Here is a 15,618-nt window from a genome sequence, read left to right on the forward strand (position 1 = left end):
ACTCAAAAAAGTTTTTGGGTTATTAATATATTTTCGGAAGACAGTTTATAAAAATATCAAAATATCTTTTGATACTGGCGATCATCAATCAGCATAATATACTCATTCGATCGACGCATAAAATGAGATTCGATCTCATAAGGTCGGTAGCATTAGATGTTGACTCAGCATCATAAAACTAGTAACGTAGCATTAACAGGCATGTTGGCTCTATAAAATCGTTATCTTTGCAATCGCAATATTATCGATTCATCGTGCATTCTCATGGTCTCGAATGATAAATGTAATCATTCTTGATATTTATCGTAATGTCAATCTATTATCCATCAGCTTTATTGATCTGAGTATTCAATAGTTGAGAAATAAGAATGTTAAGATTAATGTGTTGAGTTATTACAAAAGATAAAAAATAATAATTTTATTTATGAATAATTAGATATTAGTATGATAGAGAATAAGATGAAAAAAAATCGTTTAAAATGGTATGGACATATGCTTAAAAGATATATGGATATTATTGTTGTTGTTATATCAACCTATCATCTACCACACTATAAAATGGTATGGTAGGTGCTTTCTAACTTTAATACTTGGCTGAATATTTCGAATTTCTTAGTGGCCTAACTTCGAAAATGGATTGGTTATGCCATATGTAATTTTTGTAGGGTCTTGGCCAGCTTTTTGACAACTTATCTTGAGTTGCTTAAACCTAACTTGTATGTCGGAAAGCCAAAATTTGATTTAATATATTAGCTCTAAAAAGATTATTTTTTAAAAAAGTCTCAAGATAATCATGTCGAACCCTTATGGATGAATTAGGAAAAACTCGCTTTTCCAAACTCGAACCCAATAATAGTCAAAAATAACCAATTTTCCATTGTCAAATCCTTTGCCGTTTGACGATTGTTTAATGATCTAGGATGAAACCCTCCATCAATTACTCCTCAATTAGCTAAATTTTTATCCATCATCATTGTTCCTACAAAGCCTTCAACAAGTCTAGGCGTTGTTGGACCATGAAGAGGTTATCCCACTAGCACAAGCCCTCACCAACTTGACTCAACAAGTCTTCCTTTCAATCACAGTGACTATCCCACTAGCACTCAAGATATCGTGAACCTTGAAGAGGCTTAATTCGATATTGATCATGCAAACTAATGGTAAATTTCATCACCTCAAATATCAATTGGATGAGATTTTGAATGTCATTGCTTGTCATTAAAACTTAGTGCTATAGTCTTACACTAATCAATCTTGTCCTTGGCATGAGTTATAGTATCTTTTCAATTGATCTTTGATGTATTCTATTCGATAGACTTTTTGTCGGATGGATTTTTTAAATTGTTCTCATGTCATCTCTTCACTGGCGTAGGGTCATAGGTAAGCATTTCATCATGCTAGAATATGACTTGCAACTTAAATCAACACAAAGCAATTTTATCTTGGCAACTATACCTACATAGGATAAATTAAGTGTCGAGTTGGTCAAGTCATACATATAACATATAAGATCTAACGATGTTGTTGGAGTACTTTCTACCATATGAGATCTGACAACTTGGACATCTAACCTTTGAAGTTTTTCATCTGGATTTGTATATCCTTGTCTAATGGTAACTAGGTGAGGATCGTCATCCTGATACACTCGATCATTTTAGGGGAAGGATTTTGTGATGTTAATCCTTCCTTGAGCGATGTTAATACTTTGTAAGATGATCGATAGAATGTTGGAAGAAGAGAAAGCTAAAAGAGAAAAAAAAATCTAGATTGTTTCCTAAAAAGGAATATTTGATAATTACAAAGAGACTTCCTTACTAATAAGCTCAAACTTTTTTAGCAATAACTTGAATTTATTAAGCATATAAGCCAGGAATCTTGAGGTTTTTTTCTTATTGTTGCCTCTTTTATCTTCTCAGTGCTCCTCTATAGAGGTTATCGTACTCCTTTACTAGTAATTGAGGAAGGAGATTCTTAACTAAATAAAAATAGCTCATACTCTTTTAACTAAACTAAAGGATTTTCAACCGAAGTTCAACTCTTAGTATTAGATAGAGGACTCTTAGTCTTGTCAATTCGAATCCTCTTAGTGGTCTAAGAGAAATTGCTAGACGAGCTTGAGCTTGAGTTTGACTTAAGTATTTAATCCTTGATCAAGACCAGCATCTCTTGGTGTTGGTTAGGCTCATCTTTATGAAATATGTGATGAAATATGTGATGATGGATGGTAAGGTCAATAGTATATTCTATTTGAGTGTTCCTTTCCAAAACTATTAGGCTGTTTTTAAGCCACATTCGGGGATTAACTATTTATATATTTTTACAGAGTGAAAATACGGAGATGATGATGATGATCACTCACTACCTTTGGCCGATACGGAAGTGTTCAATGACAAAAGGACAGGCTTTCACTCTATTGTGTATACTGTTGTATCATATATATGGTTGGTAGGTTCAACAGTGTGCCTAACTAAATAAACTGCAGGCCTGAGAAACGAGCTACATCTGATTATTGTGAGGTGGTTTAACATCAATGCTGATGTTGTGATGTAGGGGTAGTTTTATAACTCGAAATTCTAATGGCATGCGCATCCATGCGGGTTATCACTGTTTATGTTTCGAATGGTTTGAAGGAGTCGCCAGCCATTGGTGTATCAAAAATAGGATTAAATATGTGCTCTCTCTCTCTCTCTCCTGTGATTCATATCTATAATGTGTCAAATATAGGAGCACAATTTACAATATCAGATTTTTGGATGGATGAGTGGCAATATCAGATTTACATGCGATGCAAACCACTATCACATCAAACGCATAATCACATTCCCGATAAGCTATAGCATCTGACCTGGAAATAGTTTCGATTACTCAGCATCCGTGGCTGACACAGAATCAAGGGGGAAATACAACAAAATGGTAGTCGAAAACAACTGAAATGCTACATGAACCAACCTTGCACACGTAAAAGGAAGGTCAGATGATACTAATATTTTTTCCGTTCAGGTCATTGTCGCTTCTATCAGAGGTAACGATATATTATAAGTTCAAAGCTCGTTGCATTACTAATATGGGACATTCTTAGGGAGATTTCTGATGACGTTACTCTTCATCCCAATCTTTGAACGCATAGCTTCAACTCCATGTCGACTCATCTCCCTCATAACTTTCATCCTCACGATCTGCTCCTTTGATTGCACCGTTGCTAAGCCCATGCTCCGGTACCTGCAACAATGTCTTATTGTTACAAGCTGTTGTATAGCTTCTAACTCTTCAAGCATTGTTCTTTCAGCAAACACAAAGTATTTTGAATATAGTAGAATCTGACCAACAATCCAATTGACATCTCATACAGTCAGTTGCCCACTTTATGATTCTAGAATTCAAAGGAATGATAAATTTAAGGTGGACTAGCACATCAAGTTTCTGTTATTACCTATACAGGCATTCATGATTCTGCAACAAAACAAATAAAAGAATATAATTGTATTTAGGCTAAAAAAGATTAAAAATATTACTTTAGATGCGTAGAGCATAGTGGCTAAATGTAACTGGAGTTCTGACTCAAAATCAAATAAAGGTCTCACCAAATACTGAATCCAATTCACAATTAACGATGAGTTTGCATCACAGGAAAAGGTAAAAACCATTCCTTTGACTACAATTGAATGCCAAAAGGATTGCAGCTTAAATAAGAAAAATGTTTTAAGAATAATAATAAAATTGCTGAACGATAACAAGATAGCAGTGAACCTCCAACGAATATATAGTAAGATATATACTGACATGCCTAAGAAATTATTATTGTTATTATTATTATTATTATTATTATTATTATATATGAATCTCGACTACAATTAAGATAGAATCTGAATTATAATTGAGGCTACACCTGTTAGTAGCAGTGAAATCATCTCAGATAACATCTGGTGGGATTCAGATCTAAGTTTCATTATAACTAGATATGGATAGTTGGATTCACATAATACCCAGGTCCAAAATTGGAACTGATATACATATGTCTATAATACTTCCCTGATACAAATATGACCTCCAATATCTGAACAAATTTTGGTAGCATCAATCCACCCATCACAAAAAGAAGATGCCAAGTAAAAGTGATGGAGCATGTTCTGTTGAAGCTTCATTCAGTCTGCTTCAAGCCAATTATCTGCTAAAAGTTTTCTTTTAATATTATCAATACATAGTTTTTTTTTTTTTGAATCGATTATACATATGCAGCTCACAGAATAAAATTCTTTTAGTAGTAGACTAGGCACTTGACCTATTTCACCACATATAAATGTTGATTATATCTAATTTTATCGGTATCCATCCTAATTCCACATTGATTAAAAATAACTAGTACTAGCCTGTTTAAAATATGATTCTTATCAAGACCCATCTAATTATTATTTGTATATATAACCATAAATTAGACTTGTAGCTGACAAATATTTGTATCAATTTTGATCAATTGTGGTTTCAAAATTTAGAAACAGATGCTACCCTTATCCATGTTCATGTCTGCAGATGAGGAAGTGGATATGGACATGGTTTTCTGGTATCCAATCCATATTCAATCCATTTTCACCCATCTCTTTAAAAACTATCAATTTATTGATCCGTTTGGGGCAATAATTTGGCCTCCGAATGGATCTATGCTTTGCGAGAGGATTGACAGTCATTAGAAGACGAGAGGATTTGAAAGAGGAAAAAGAATCTAGATTGCTTCTCAAAGAAAAGGAATTAATCATGCAATTACAAAGAGGCTTCATGTGCAACAAGCTTGGACTTCTTGAGGCTGCACTGTTGCCTCTCTCTCTCTCTCTCTCTCTCTCTCTCTCTCTCTAGGGTCAGCGCCTCTCTCTAAGCTGACTCTCTTTAATTGTTGTGTTTTCTAGGGCTGCCAAGCCATTTATTTATAGTTGTAGAGGGGGGACTCACATACCCCTAATTAGACTTTGATGACTCCTAATCAGATTTGGACTCCTATACTCCTAATCAATGAAGTCTTCTCAATTCAAGCTCAACTTGAATTGGAGTTGGGCTTAAGTTGAATTCAACCGATCATGGACTTGGAGTTGAACTCGGACTTGGTCTTGGCCGAGTGGATTTGAGTTGGGTTGATAGTCCCAAAGCACTTATAATAGAAAAACCCACTTGAAGAAAATCATATAAATATAACGGTCAGGTGGCACATTAAAGGCCAGCTAGGCAAATGGTTAAAAACTAGGAAAAGAAGGGAAGACAAAGAACACCAACCATTAAATTTACAAGATCCCCCTCCTAAATTGAATGTAGAGAAGACATTTTGATGGAGTCTATCATTTGCTTCACCTAATTCTTTCAGCTATGAAACTTAATACAGAGGAAACAAGACCAGTACCAAAAGAGTAAGCAGATGTAAACACTCTGAGAGTCTGTTTGCTAAGCAAATTCAAATAGTGTTCTCTTGTTTTTCTTCTGATTAAAACAAATCCAGCACATTTATAATATAAAATCTCAAAATGCTAGGAATTATTTTAACTAACGTTCTTTTGCTATCTGTGCTACTATGTAAGTTAGTTTATTTGATAGCACCTTGACCTAAATTAGCAAACAGATCCAATCTCTTTAAGCAGATACAGAATGTAAAATAGGCACAAGAGAACCATGCTCAACTATAGTAGAATTAACAGATAAGCATTGTACTGGACAATCGAAGGATGACAGCACACTTAGGAAAAACTGAATCTTAAATTTACCTCTAATACCATTGCCAAACAATCATAGCGCAAGCTCATGTATCATAGGAATTAAAGCTTGGTTGGGAAATAAGATTTCTTGTTTGTAAATACTAAATAGCTCCTATTAACCAAATACATAAATTAAGATATAGAAGGCACACATACCTTGAAGCTAATGAAAGAGCTAATGAAGCATCTCTTGTAAGAGATGGCGGTGGTTTTTGGCGGTAGTACCGAAGAAATTCCCGAGATCCAAAAGTTCGAACAAGTACCCCATTATCAGTTTTCCGTGAAATGATAAGCTCAGACCCTCCACTCCCAAGCTCCACACTACTACTCATATAATCTGTTGCCACCAATTGCTTACCATCTGCATCCATATAACTACAAGAAAGAACATAACAGTAAGAATGCAAGAGAATTTCAATGTGTAATAAAAAGCAAGTTCCATAGAATGAAAATTCGGATCCATAAAAACTTATTTGAAAAAATGGAACACATTAAATGAAGGAGAATTTTTCAACAATTAAAATCATGCATAAGTTTCATTGACCAAACAAACAGTCACCATTATGTATCTGCAGATTATTTCCTTCAGGATATTTCCTTAGGTAATTTGTTCAGGTTTTGCCTCTTTTCCATGCTAAGCTGCTCATGAATGAGGTTAACAAAAACAGATACCTATGAAGAAAGCACAAGTAGCAAGGAATTCATGATTTCAATTTTTCAAAATTATCTAGTCAAAAGATATCATGAAAGCTTAGTTTGCCTCCCTTAAAACCCTAAATTGGTGTATCTTTTTAATAAATAATGAATTCAAAGAACTCTCTTTAAGTGTGATGCTTGTCCAGGGCAAACATGGATTCCAAAAGCAAACAACAGCTCTAAAAGAAATCGAGGTTGCTCTTGCAGCCATGCCCCTTCCAGATCTACATTGATGTTCCAATTTCTAAATATGCTTGCAAACAGCTCAAGGAAAAATGATAACAAGTTCGAACTATCATAATTCTGTTAATAAAAGAGATCATGAAAACCTAGTCATCCCTTTCTGAAAACCATAATTTGACCTTTTTTTTTATAAATGAATTCTGGCACACTATTTAAGTGTCATGCTTGCAAAGGCAAACATGGACCTCAAAAGCAACAATAGTTTTATAAGTAATAGAAATTGCTATTACAGCCAAGTTCCTTCCAAATCCATTTTGATGGTTCAATTTCTAAATATGCTTGCAACAGCTCATGGAACAAAGGAAGAACTATTTATTAGTTTAGAATATAAACCTGCTGCTGTAATCATAGAAATTCTCCAAATCCACATCCTCATCATCACCTCCATCTCCATAACGCACCTTGCAATGACCTTTTGCTATCATATGCTTCCTTACAGCCTCCAAGCTTTGAAAAGGATGACATCTCTCATTGCAGTACAAACACATAAAATCCCTTCTGACCTGATGGAAGAAAAAAGAAGAGGGTATTTCGTTAAGCAAACTTTAAAAACAAGATTTTAACATACAAAATGGGAGTAGAACATCTACCTTAAGACCAACATATGTAAGAAGACCCTTGGGATCCCTCAAATATTCAACATCAGGTATGAAAAACCCATGTTGCTTGTGCATATGGATCATACAGGTTTCTATGTTTTCATGCTTTAGATCACAAATGAAGCAACAAGATGTATCCAACTCTCCAGCTTCATCAATGAAATCATCTGGCTCAATATCATAAGTAACATTATTTTCACCAACGTGCAAGTTTGACAGGGATTCAGAAGCCATATCCAGCTCATCGTTTGGGTTGACCTCTATCCATTCATCCTCACTCTCTTCACTTTCTTCATCCTCATCTCCTCTAACGGCCTGAGCAACATGAACTGTAGCCTTATTTGATGTTCGACCTGCAAATGGTTTTATAGTGGTAATTCTTGCAGTTGAAGGACCCAACTCTTGTGATGCTCTCATAGTATGAGCTCGTGATTTAAGATGCTGAGCATGAGCCTTTGAACTTCTGTACTCCTTTCCACATAGTGCACATCCATAGAGCATTGGTGTTGCACTCAACTTGCTACGTTCTTCAGCTAGAGCTGATTGTCTAGCCTGAAATAACTCTTCTGTTACACCTGGGACCCCTGCAACCTGAGGCATATGACACCCATGTTTATCTTTACTCTGATCTGTATCATCTATAGAGGCTTAATTTTAAATTTTTTTCCATGAAAACCTATGTCACTTAAGCAAAATCTAAAAAGAACAACACATTGATGAAAATTTCCTCGTGCCTAGAAAATGTAGCACATGCTGATTACAATGAAGCAAGATATCATAACCGGTAGGTTTGATATTAAAATATGAAATTATTTAAGGATTTCACCATGTGTCTTTTCTTGAAATGAATGTATGAACGAATATGTCAAGATTTTCTACAAAAGGTGTACGGTGAAATGAAACCATAAATTCATACTTTAGTACTGACCATAACAAAACTCCTAATTTGATTTAACACCACACACATATTTTTGTCATTTCAAAATTAAATACCTACCAGATCTATCTATTAAAGAAATTAAATTAATATAAAATTTTCAATCTAATTAAAATATACCCAACCAATCCTAAAAACTTCCTGTATCACAAAGACTAAGTCACTCCTTTTTGTACTATCCCATATAAATAAAATAGCATTTAGCACCATGCATTTTTATCAAACAGCAACATCTCAGTTCTTTTTGCCCTGTGATATCCACAATGTACACATGAAAGTCAAAGCTAGTTCTGAAAGTATAAAACTACTGCATGAAGCATATGTTTAGAACTGGCAGAAGCACCCAAAACTACAATCACCAAGTACTGCTATACAACAAAAACTTATAGCCCAGACTTGGCATGTTTGATGATGATTTTTTATAAAAAACCTAAAATATCCATGATAAATATGGGGAAAGTCTCTGATATGATTATGGCGTATACAATATTGCATCAAAGAGAAGACTGGTATCTATAAATTTATTATATGATAGCAAACAATGGAATCGAATCATCAATTAATCTTGCAAATAAAAAGTGAGAGAACACGTTAATCATGCTAGAATTTGTCAAACAAACACAGATGAACCTAGTTCTTTTTTATTTCAACCCATATACTGCTCGTAATATATTAACCATCCAAAATATAGCGTCTACGATGTAACAAGTCATAGCTACCCTTGTTTGAGATAATGTCATAGATTCCAATTGGCGATTTCTTTCCTCAAAAGGAAAAATTTTGCTAAATTGATCACATGGCATCATCAAACTCCCAACAGGACTCTGCAGCCTGGAAATTCCAAGTAGTTCTAAAAAGCCCTATTTTCAGAATATCCGAACGAAACTTTCCATTCTCTAGAAGAAACCCAGAAGATGGGAAAACCAAAAGATATCCAAAAGAAACCCCAATCATCACCAACAAAACTATCTGCCAACGCAGAGACTTAACACAAAGATCACCTTTCTACCAACACATAAAAGAAAAGCCCACCGCCCTAACATAATCAAATAAACAAACATAAGGAGAAAAACACCCTAATATCTTCAAGAAAAGAAAGATTCGAGCATCAAATCGACCCAGGTCGGGACTTCCGAAATCTCAAACCCTAGAAGCGAGTTAATCCATCACCTTTCTCTTAAGGTTGTAGCGGTGCCATTCGGATCTGTAGTGAAGCTTCTGCTGCGCCTCGTCGTCGAACCCCTTATTGCAAGCGTTGCACATGAGAACCGGCATCTCCCCTCCCCCAAGAGTCGCCCCTGCCCTCTGGTCTATCTACGGCGGCGAACTCGGTCCGGTTCTTATATAGAAGAGCGACCGAGGCGAACAAACACGTGGAGGTCGTCCTTTTTCGTGAGTTACGCGAGCGCTTGCGCAGGCACAGATCGTAAGGAGCAATCGGACGGTCTTAATTAATGAAGCCGGACCTTATTTTTTAAATAAAAGCTTATTATTCACAGGCTTTTATTGACAATCCCTTCTTATTGATAATATCTTTATAAAATAATAAAAAAATTATTTACAGATTTTTTTTTTCTTCCTTCCCCAAACTTCTTATCTCCCTCATTGCTAATGGCATTTGATCTGGCTCATCATCTCTCGATTTCATCTTGCTCATTGCTAATGTCATTTGATTTTGCTCAACACCCCTCAATGTCATCCTATAAGGAAGAAGAGATATATATATATATATATATACATATATATATATATACATATATATATATATATATGTATATATATATATATGTATATATATATATATGTATGTATGTACATATATATATATATATATATATGTACATATATATATATATATACATATATATATATATATATACATATATACATAAAAATATAATTTAAAGATATTTAAAAAAATTAAAATAAAATTATAAATAATAATATGAGACTAAAATATTTATTTTATATTTCTATGAGCTCTAGCATTAACAACTTGGCTCAAATTAGATTTAAATTAATTTTTACATTGAGTTTTTCATTGAAATAGCAACTTCAACATAATTAGTAATAGACTTTTAAATGTTCGGAAAAAGAAGAAGACATAATAAACCTTCATGAAACAACGTGAAAGTGTGACGAAAATAATATTCATATGACTTGTATGAAGTGGACATTTTATGTTTTCGAAATGGAGTAATAAAAATCGTTTTAAGTCTTTCACTTTGTGCAAGTTTTATGATTATCATGTTTTTTACAAAATAATATTTATACAACTTCTCTAATATTTTATATTTTTTGAAATAGTGCAAGGAAAACCAAATATTCTACTTTGTGCAAGTATTATGATTTTTAATTATTTTTTTCCCATGAAGCAACATTCATATTATTTCTTTAGTGCCAAAATGTTATCGTATGTTGATATTTTATATTTTTTAAATGATAGGACGAAAACCATGTGAACCTTTCATATTATGCAAATTATATTATTATCATACTTTTCACGATGCAACATTTATGAAATGGACAATTTACGTGTTCGAAATCGTGCGATGAAAAACTATACATACCTTTTGATAGAAATAAAATAGAAAGAAAGATTACATTGATTGATTGAAATAATACATAATACTTCATATTTATACATGTTTGGAAGAGAAAATTTTTCTGAACAGATTTACGATATCTCATCATGTAGTTGGAAAGATTTTGGCTATTGTTGAGGTTGTTATCACGGGAGATCTTTGATTGTAATCACCTTTTACTTTGTGACAATATGTTGTGCTAAGTTAACATTTGAAATTTATGTTTTTTCATGAAATAATATTTATATGACTTCTCTAGTTTTAAAATATTACCGTAAGTCGATATTATGTGGTTTCAAAACAGTGTGACAAAAATCATTTAAACCTTTCGCTCGACACGAGTTTAATGACTATTATATTATTTCATGAAACAACATTCATAACATTTTTCTAGTGTTAAAATATTATATAATCACATTTTATGTTTTTGAAACAATGTGCAAGTTCTATATCTCTCATTTTTTTTTTCATATAAGAATATTCATATGACTTCTTTAGTGCTAAATTATTATGTAAGATAATATTTTATATTTTTGAGATAGCGTAAAGAAAATCACGCAAACCTTTACTTTGTATGAGTTTTTTGAACTTTCATATTTTTTCATCAAATAATATTTATATGTCTTCTCAATAGCTAAATTGTTGTGTGAAGTTAGTATTTTACATTTTCGAAATGGTGTAACTAAAGCAATGTATGTGCAAGTTTTGTTATTGTCATGTTTTTTTATGAAATAATATTCATATAACTTATCTAGTACTAAGATATTATCCTAAATCGACATTTTGTATTTTCGAAAGAGTGTCACATTGTGATTGTCATATTTTTGTATTTTATATTTTTATAAAACATTACAAATCTTCGACTTAGTTCGAGTTTTTTTCACGAAATAAGGTCCATATAACTTCTCTAGTATTAAAATATTATATGAAGTCAAAATTTTATATCTTTCAAATGAGATGACAAAAATGGTGCCAACCTTCCACTTTGTGCATGTTTATTACTGTTATTTTTTATGAAATAATATTTATACAGCTTTTCTATTGTTAAAATATCATCATAAATCAACTTTTTTCATCTCCAGAACCATATGACAAAATGTGAAAACCTTCTTCCACTTGGTTTGTGTTTGTTTTATGATTCACATTTTTCACTTGGTTTATGTTTTATGACCATCATTTTTTTTTTACTAGATAACATTTATATGACTTCTCTAGTATTAAAATATCATCCTAACTCGATATTTTATATTCTTATAATAGTTTTACAAAAATAATACAAACTATCAACTTTATGCAAGTTTTACGGCTATCAAATTTTTTATATAAAATAATATTCATATAACTTTTTAAATATTAAAATATTATTCAAAATTGATATTTTATGTTTTTATGATGAAAACCGTATGAACCTTCCACTTAATGAGTTTTACAATTATTTTTTATAAAATAATATTTATAAAATATTATACTATGTTCACATTATATATTTTTGAAATACTGCAATGAAAATAATCTCTACTGCTAATACATTATCGATATTTTATATTTTACAATATTTTAATAAAAATCATATGAACCTTTTAAACTCTACATCATTCTATTTATTTAGTGCTAATGTGATCGTTCCTAAATCATCTCATACATTTTTTGAAATTATTTGATGAAAATTATATATTCTTAAAAATACATTTAAACTCTCTCATGTTTCTCTTTGACATCGTTACACCCATAATTTCCATCATTGTTCTAAATAATACAAACCAAATACGACAGCAAAACATTTTCATTCATCCAGAAAAAAAATAATTTAAGAAAAAAAACACTATTTTTTATTACTTTATTATTATTATTATTATTATTATTATTATTATTATTATTATTATTGCTTTAGCAACAGAAAACAAAGTAGCTTTCACGCTACTAACAGTCTCATCTCTAATAGGCTTAATTCACAAGTGCATATGTACATTACGTTCATACGCATATCTGTTCAAGTATCGGTACGTACTTCTCGTCACACCAAGGTCGAACACGTGGACGTCGACGGGTCGAAGAGGGCTGGGACCAGGTACTTCCTGCTGTGGGCCCCATGCGCGTTGTAGCTGGCTCCGGTGACGGAGTCCACCGGTAGGTCCCCCGGGTAGCCCGGGTAGGCTCCCTTTGCGTACACCCCGGGGCACGCAGTTGCCGCCTCCAGCGGAGCCTCCTTCGGCCCCTGGAAGAACCCGTCCCCGAATGGGTTGGTGGCGGCGCCGACCAGCATGCTCGCCACGTTGATCACCATGCCGTCCACCCCGACGTCGCCGTTGGGCGCCACCAGCGGCGGTGTCTGCGGCCCGTAGATGGGCTGGTGGAAGGGCCAGGCGCACTGTCCGGGGCACTGCGCCGCCGAGTTCCCCACCCAGACGTAGGCGAAACGGCCGCCGTCCTTCGACCGTGGCGACGCCGCGTGGGAACCGCACCGGCTCATGCAGAACCGCTCCACGGCCACGTCCTCGGCCGTCAGCACCACGTTGATGGCGTTCCGCGGCGCCCCCCGGGCCGCCAGCTTCGCGATGTCAGCGTCGTGGAGGGATTTGCCGAGGGAGTACCCTGCGTCGACGATCAGCTTTCCGAGTTTGAGTTTGGGCAGCGGCGTCCTGGAGGTGGCGTAGTACTTAGCAAGGGTATTCCACCAGGTGGCAACCGACGGCTCTACGGAGTCCTTGTGGGGGGCGAGCGAAAGGGAGGCGAGGAAGTCCGAAACGATGGCCTTTTGTGAAGCCGTAAACTTCCCGTAGAATATGAGGTTGACCGACAGAGGACCAGTGAGCAGAGCCCCCTTGTGGTAGGTCATCGCGAGAGGCTGCTGCTCCACGAGGCCTGCGAGGGTGCTCCCTCCATGGGAGCACTGAAATAGTGCAGCGGCTAACACGAACCCAAGAAGCGCAGAACAACCCGAAGAAGAAGAAGCAGGAGCAGCCATGGCAGTTCGCTGTCTTCTTGGCAGAAGATGGTGGGGGGGTTATACCAACGCGATAATGGTTTAGTGATCGAGTGGCAGCACTAAAATATCACGAGCCCCTTGAAAGGCGAAAGCGAGGGCGGGAGGCGAGAGAGTAAAGTGGGCGGGACCGGTGGCCGGCGGTCCTCCCACCACGTTGACGCGTCCCATACGTCGGCCAAGGCGACCGTGGTTTAGCTGCACTACGCGTGTCATCCTCCTTTGACGTAAACGCCACTCAAAGCTGCGCACCGAGTGTTGTCGCTCCCAGCTCTACAAGCGTCATTTCAAGCTCTTAATAAAGTGTGGCTCCCAGTACTCCAAATCAACTATATACCAGAAAGCAAAAGTGAAGCCGAAGATATGGAGTAAGCGCGAAGTCAAGGCGGGCAACGAGGAGGGAGGAGGTGACGGCCTTATCTCTTCGTGATAAATTCGGATGTCTCTGCCATGGCGAGCTCGCGTGGGGACGCAGCTGCGGCGACATCCTCCATCCCCTCGTCGCTATCCACACTCGGTGCGTCTCATCTGGACTACCCTGCGTCATCGTCTGGATTCCCGGAAGGGATGAACGTGTTGCTTCCTTACTGGACGCTGCTGAGGTGGGGCTCAGACGAGCGAAGCTGTAATGCATGCATGTCGGGTAGGTGCATCAACTCTGTCTGCAATGATGACTATGGTCTCTGAGACGTAGTTGTGAGAAGACACGAGTATAGGATGGATTTTGCGCAGGAATCTTCCAAGCGGAAGAAATATGCTGGAGAAGAAATTGAAAGGGGCTTTTTTTAGTTCATGGTCAGCAATGCCAGCTCGACAAGTTGACTCACCTGGCAGAATCAATATCTTTGGAGATCGATTTGGCTCCCACGTTTGCATGCCTCTCTGACAGGTCAGCAAATAAATCACCAGGAAATATCACAGGATGAACGGATATGATTAATTACATTCTTATTTCATCGATTATGACACTTTTAGGTATCTCCATAGCTTAATTTTAGATATTTAATATTGGTTAGAAGCTCCATAATAAAAGTTAAATCCGATCTAATTTATAAAATTAAAAATACAAGGTTTATGGAGATTTTTTTTGTCATGTATAAACCAAATAATATTATGAACAACTTGCAGGGAATCTTTTCTGCCTTCCTCTTCGGTTCTTCGAATCATTTGTGTTCATTTCTGATCTTTGTTTTTAGCTATTCCCTTTGCAGGGAATCTTTTTGTGCTTTTTTGAGATACTAAATGTTTCGTAGCACTACCTAACTATTGATCGTACATATGACATCCTTATCAATAAAATATTTTCTTAACTAATTAAATTCTGAATCATTTGGGTGTGTCGACTATAAAAATCAATTATTTTTTATAGTTAATAATATTTAATATTTCGGTTCATATATTTTTAAAAATTATATTAAGATATTTATAATTATGAAAATAAAATATTTAATCTCGTTTTTTTTCATGTAGTTGATTTTACTGATATAAATATTGCATGTGCTATCGAAAAAATAATATTAAAAATATAATTAAATAATAATAATTTTATAGTATTATTTTTATTATTAAAAAAATCAGGAGAAAAAAAAGTTTTGTTGGGAAATGAAATAAGATAATACTATTCAATTGCATCATATTTTATCAGTGTTTTAAAGGTTTTGTTAGAAAGTGAAATACTTAATAGAAATGATTTCTGTCTTATGATTCCGTTTCATTGTGCATTGATTGGATTCGGAGGTATATAATTATCAATTGTTCCATATTTATCGAGAATTTTTTTTACTATAAATCTTACAGAGGCTAATATTCGTGAATCTTTTCTTTAGATTCATTAGGCCATTTA

The 15,618-nt window shown here is 35.1% G+C and overlaps 2 protein-coding genes across 2 annotated transcripts; both read right to left on the bottom strand.

The window, feature by feature from the left end:
- Nucleotides 1–2,841: 2,841 nt before the first annotated feature.
- LOC135615629 (cytoplasmic 60S subunit biogenesis factor REI1 homolog 2-like) lies at nucleotides 2,842–9,534 on the bottom strand. Its single transcript, XM_065114413.1, has 5 exons — nucleotides 9,378–9,534; nucleotides 7,262–7,861; nucleotides 7,005–7,174; nucleotides 5,889–6,107; nucleotides 2,842–3,219 (listed from the first exon to the last, which is right to left on the bottom strand). The coding sequence occupies exons 1-5, from the start codon at nucleotides 9,480–9,482 to the stop codon at nucleotides 3,060–3,062; spliced, it is 1,254 nt and encodes a 417-aa protein (XP_064970485.1). The 5' UTR covers nucleotides 9,483–9,534; the 3' UTR covers nucleotides 2,842–3,059.
- A 3,064-nt stretch (nucleotides 9,535–12,598) lies between these two features.
- LOC135615630 (protein PHOSPHATE-INDUCED 1 homolog) lies at nucleotides 12,599–13,895 on the bottom strand. The gene has a single exon (XM_065114415.1). It carries the CDS (start codon nucleotides 13,755–13,757, stop codon nucleotides 12,807–12,809), a length of 951 nt encoding a protein of 316 aa, XP_064970487.1. The 5' UTR covers nucleotides 13,758–13,895; the 3' UTR covers nucleotides 12,599–12,806.
- Nucleotides 13,896–15,618: the final 1,723 nt, after the last annotated feature.

The sequence above is a fragment of the Musa acuminata genome, chromosome BXJ2-6 (genome assembly GCF_036884655.1).
Source record: "Musa acuminata AAA Group cultivar baxijiao chromosome BXJ2-6, Cavendish_Baxijiao_AAA, whole genome shotgun sequence".
Classification (NCBI taxonomy): Eukaryota; Viridiplantae; Streptophyta; class Magnoliopsida; order Zingiberales; family Musaceae; genus Musa; species Musa acuminata.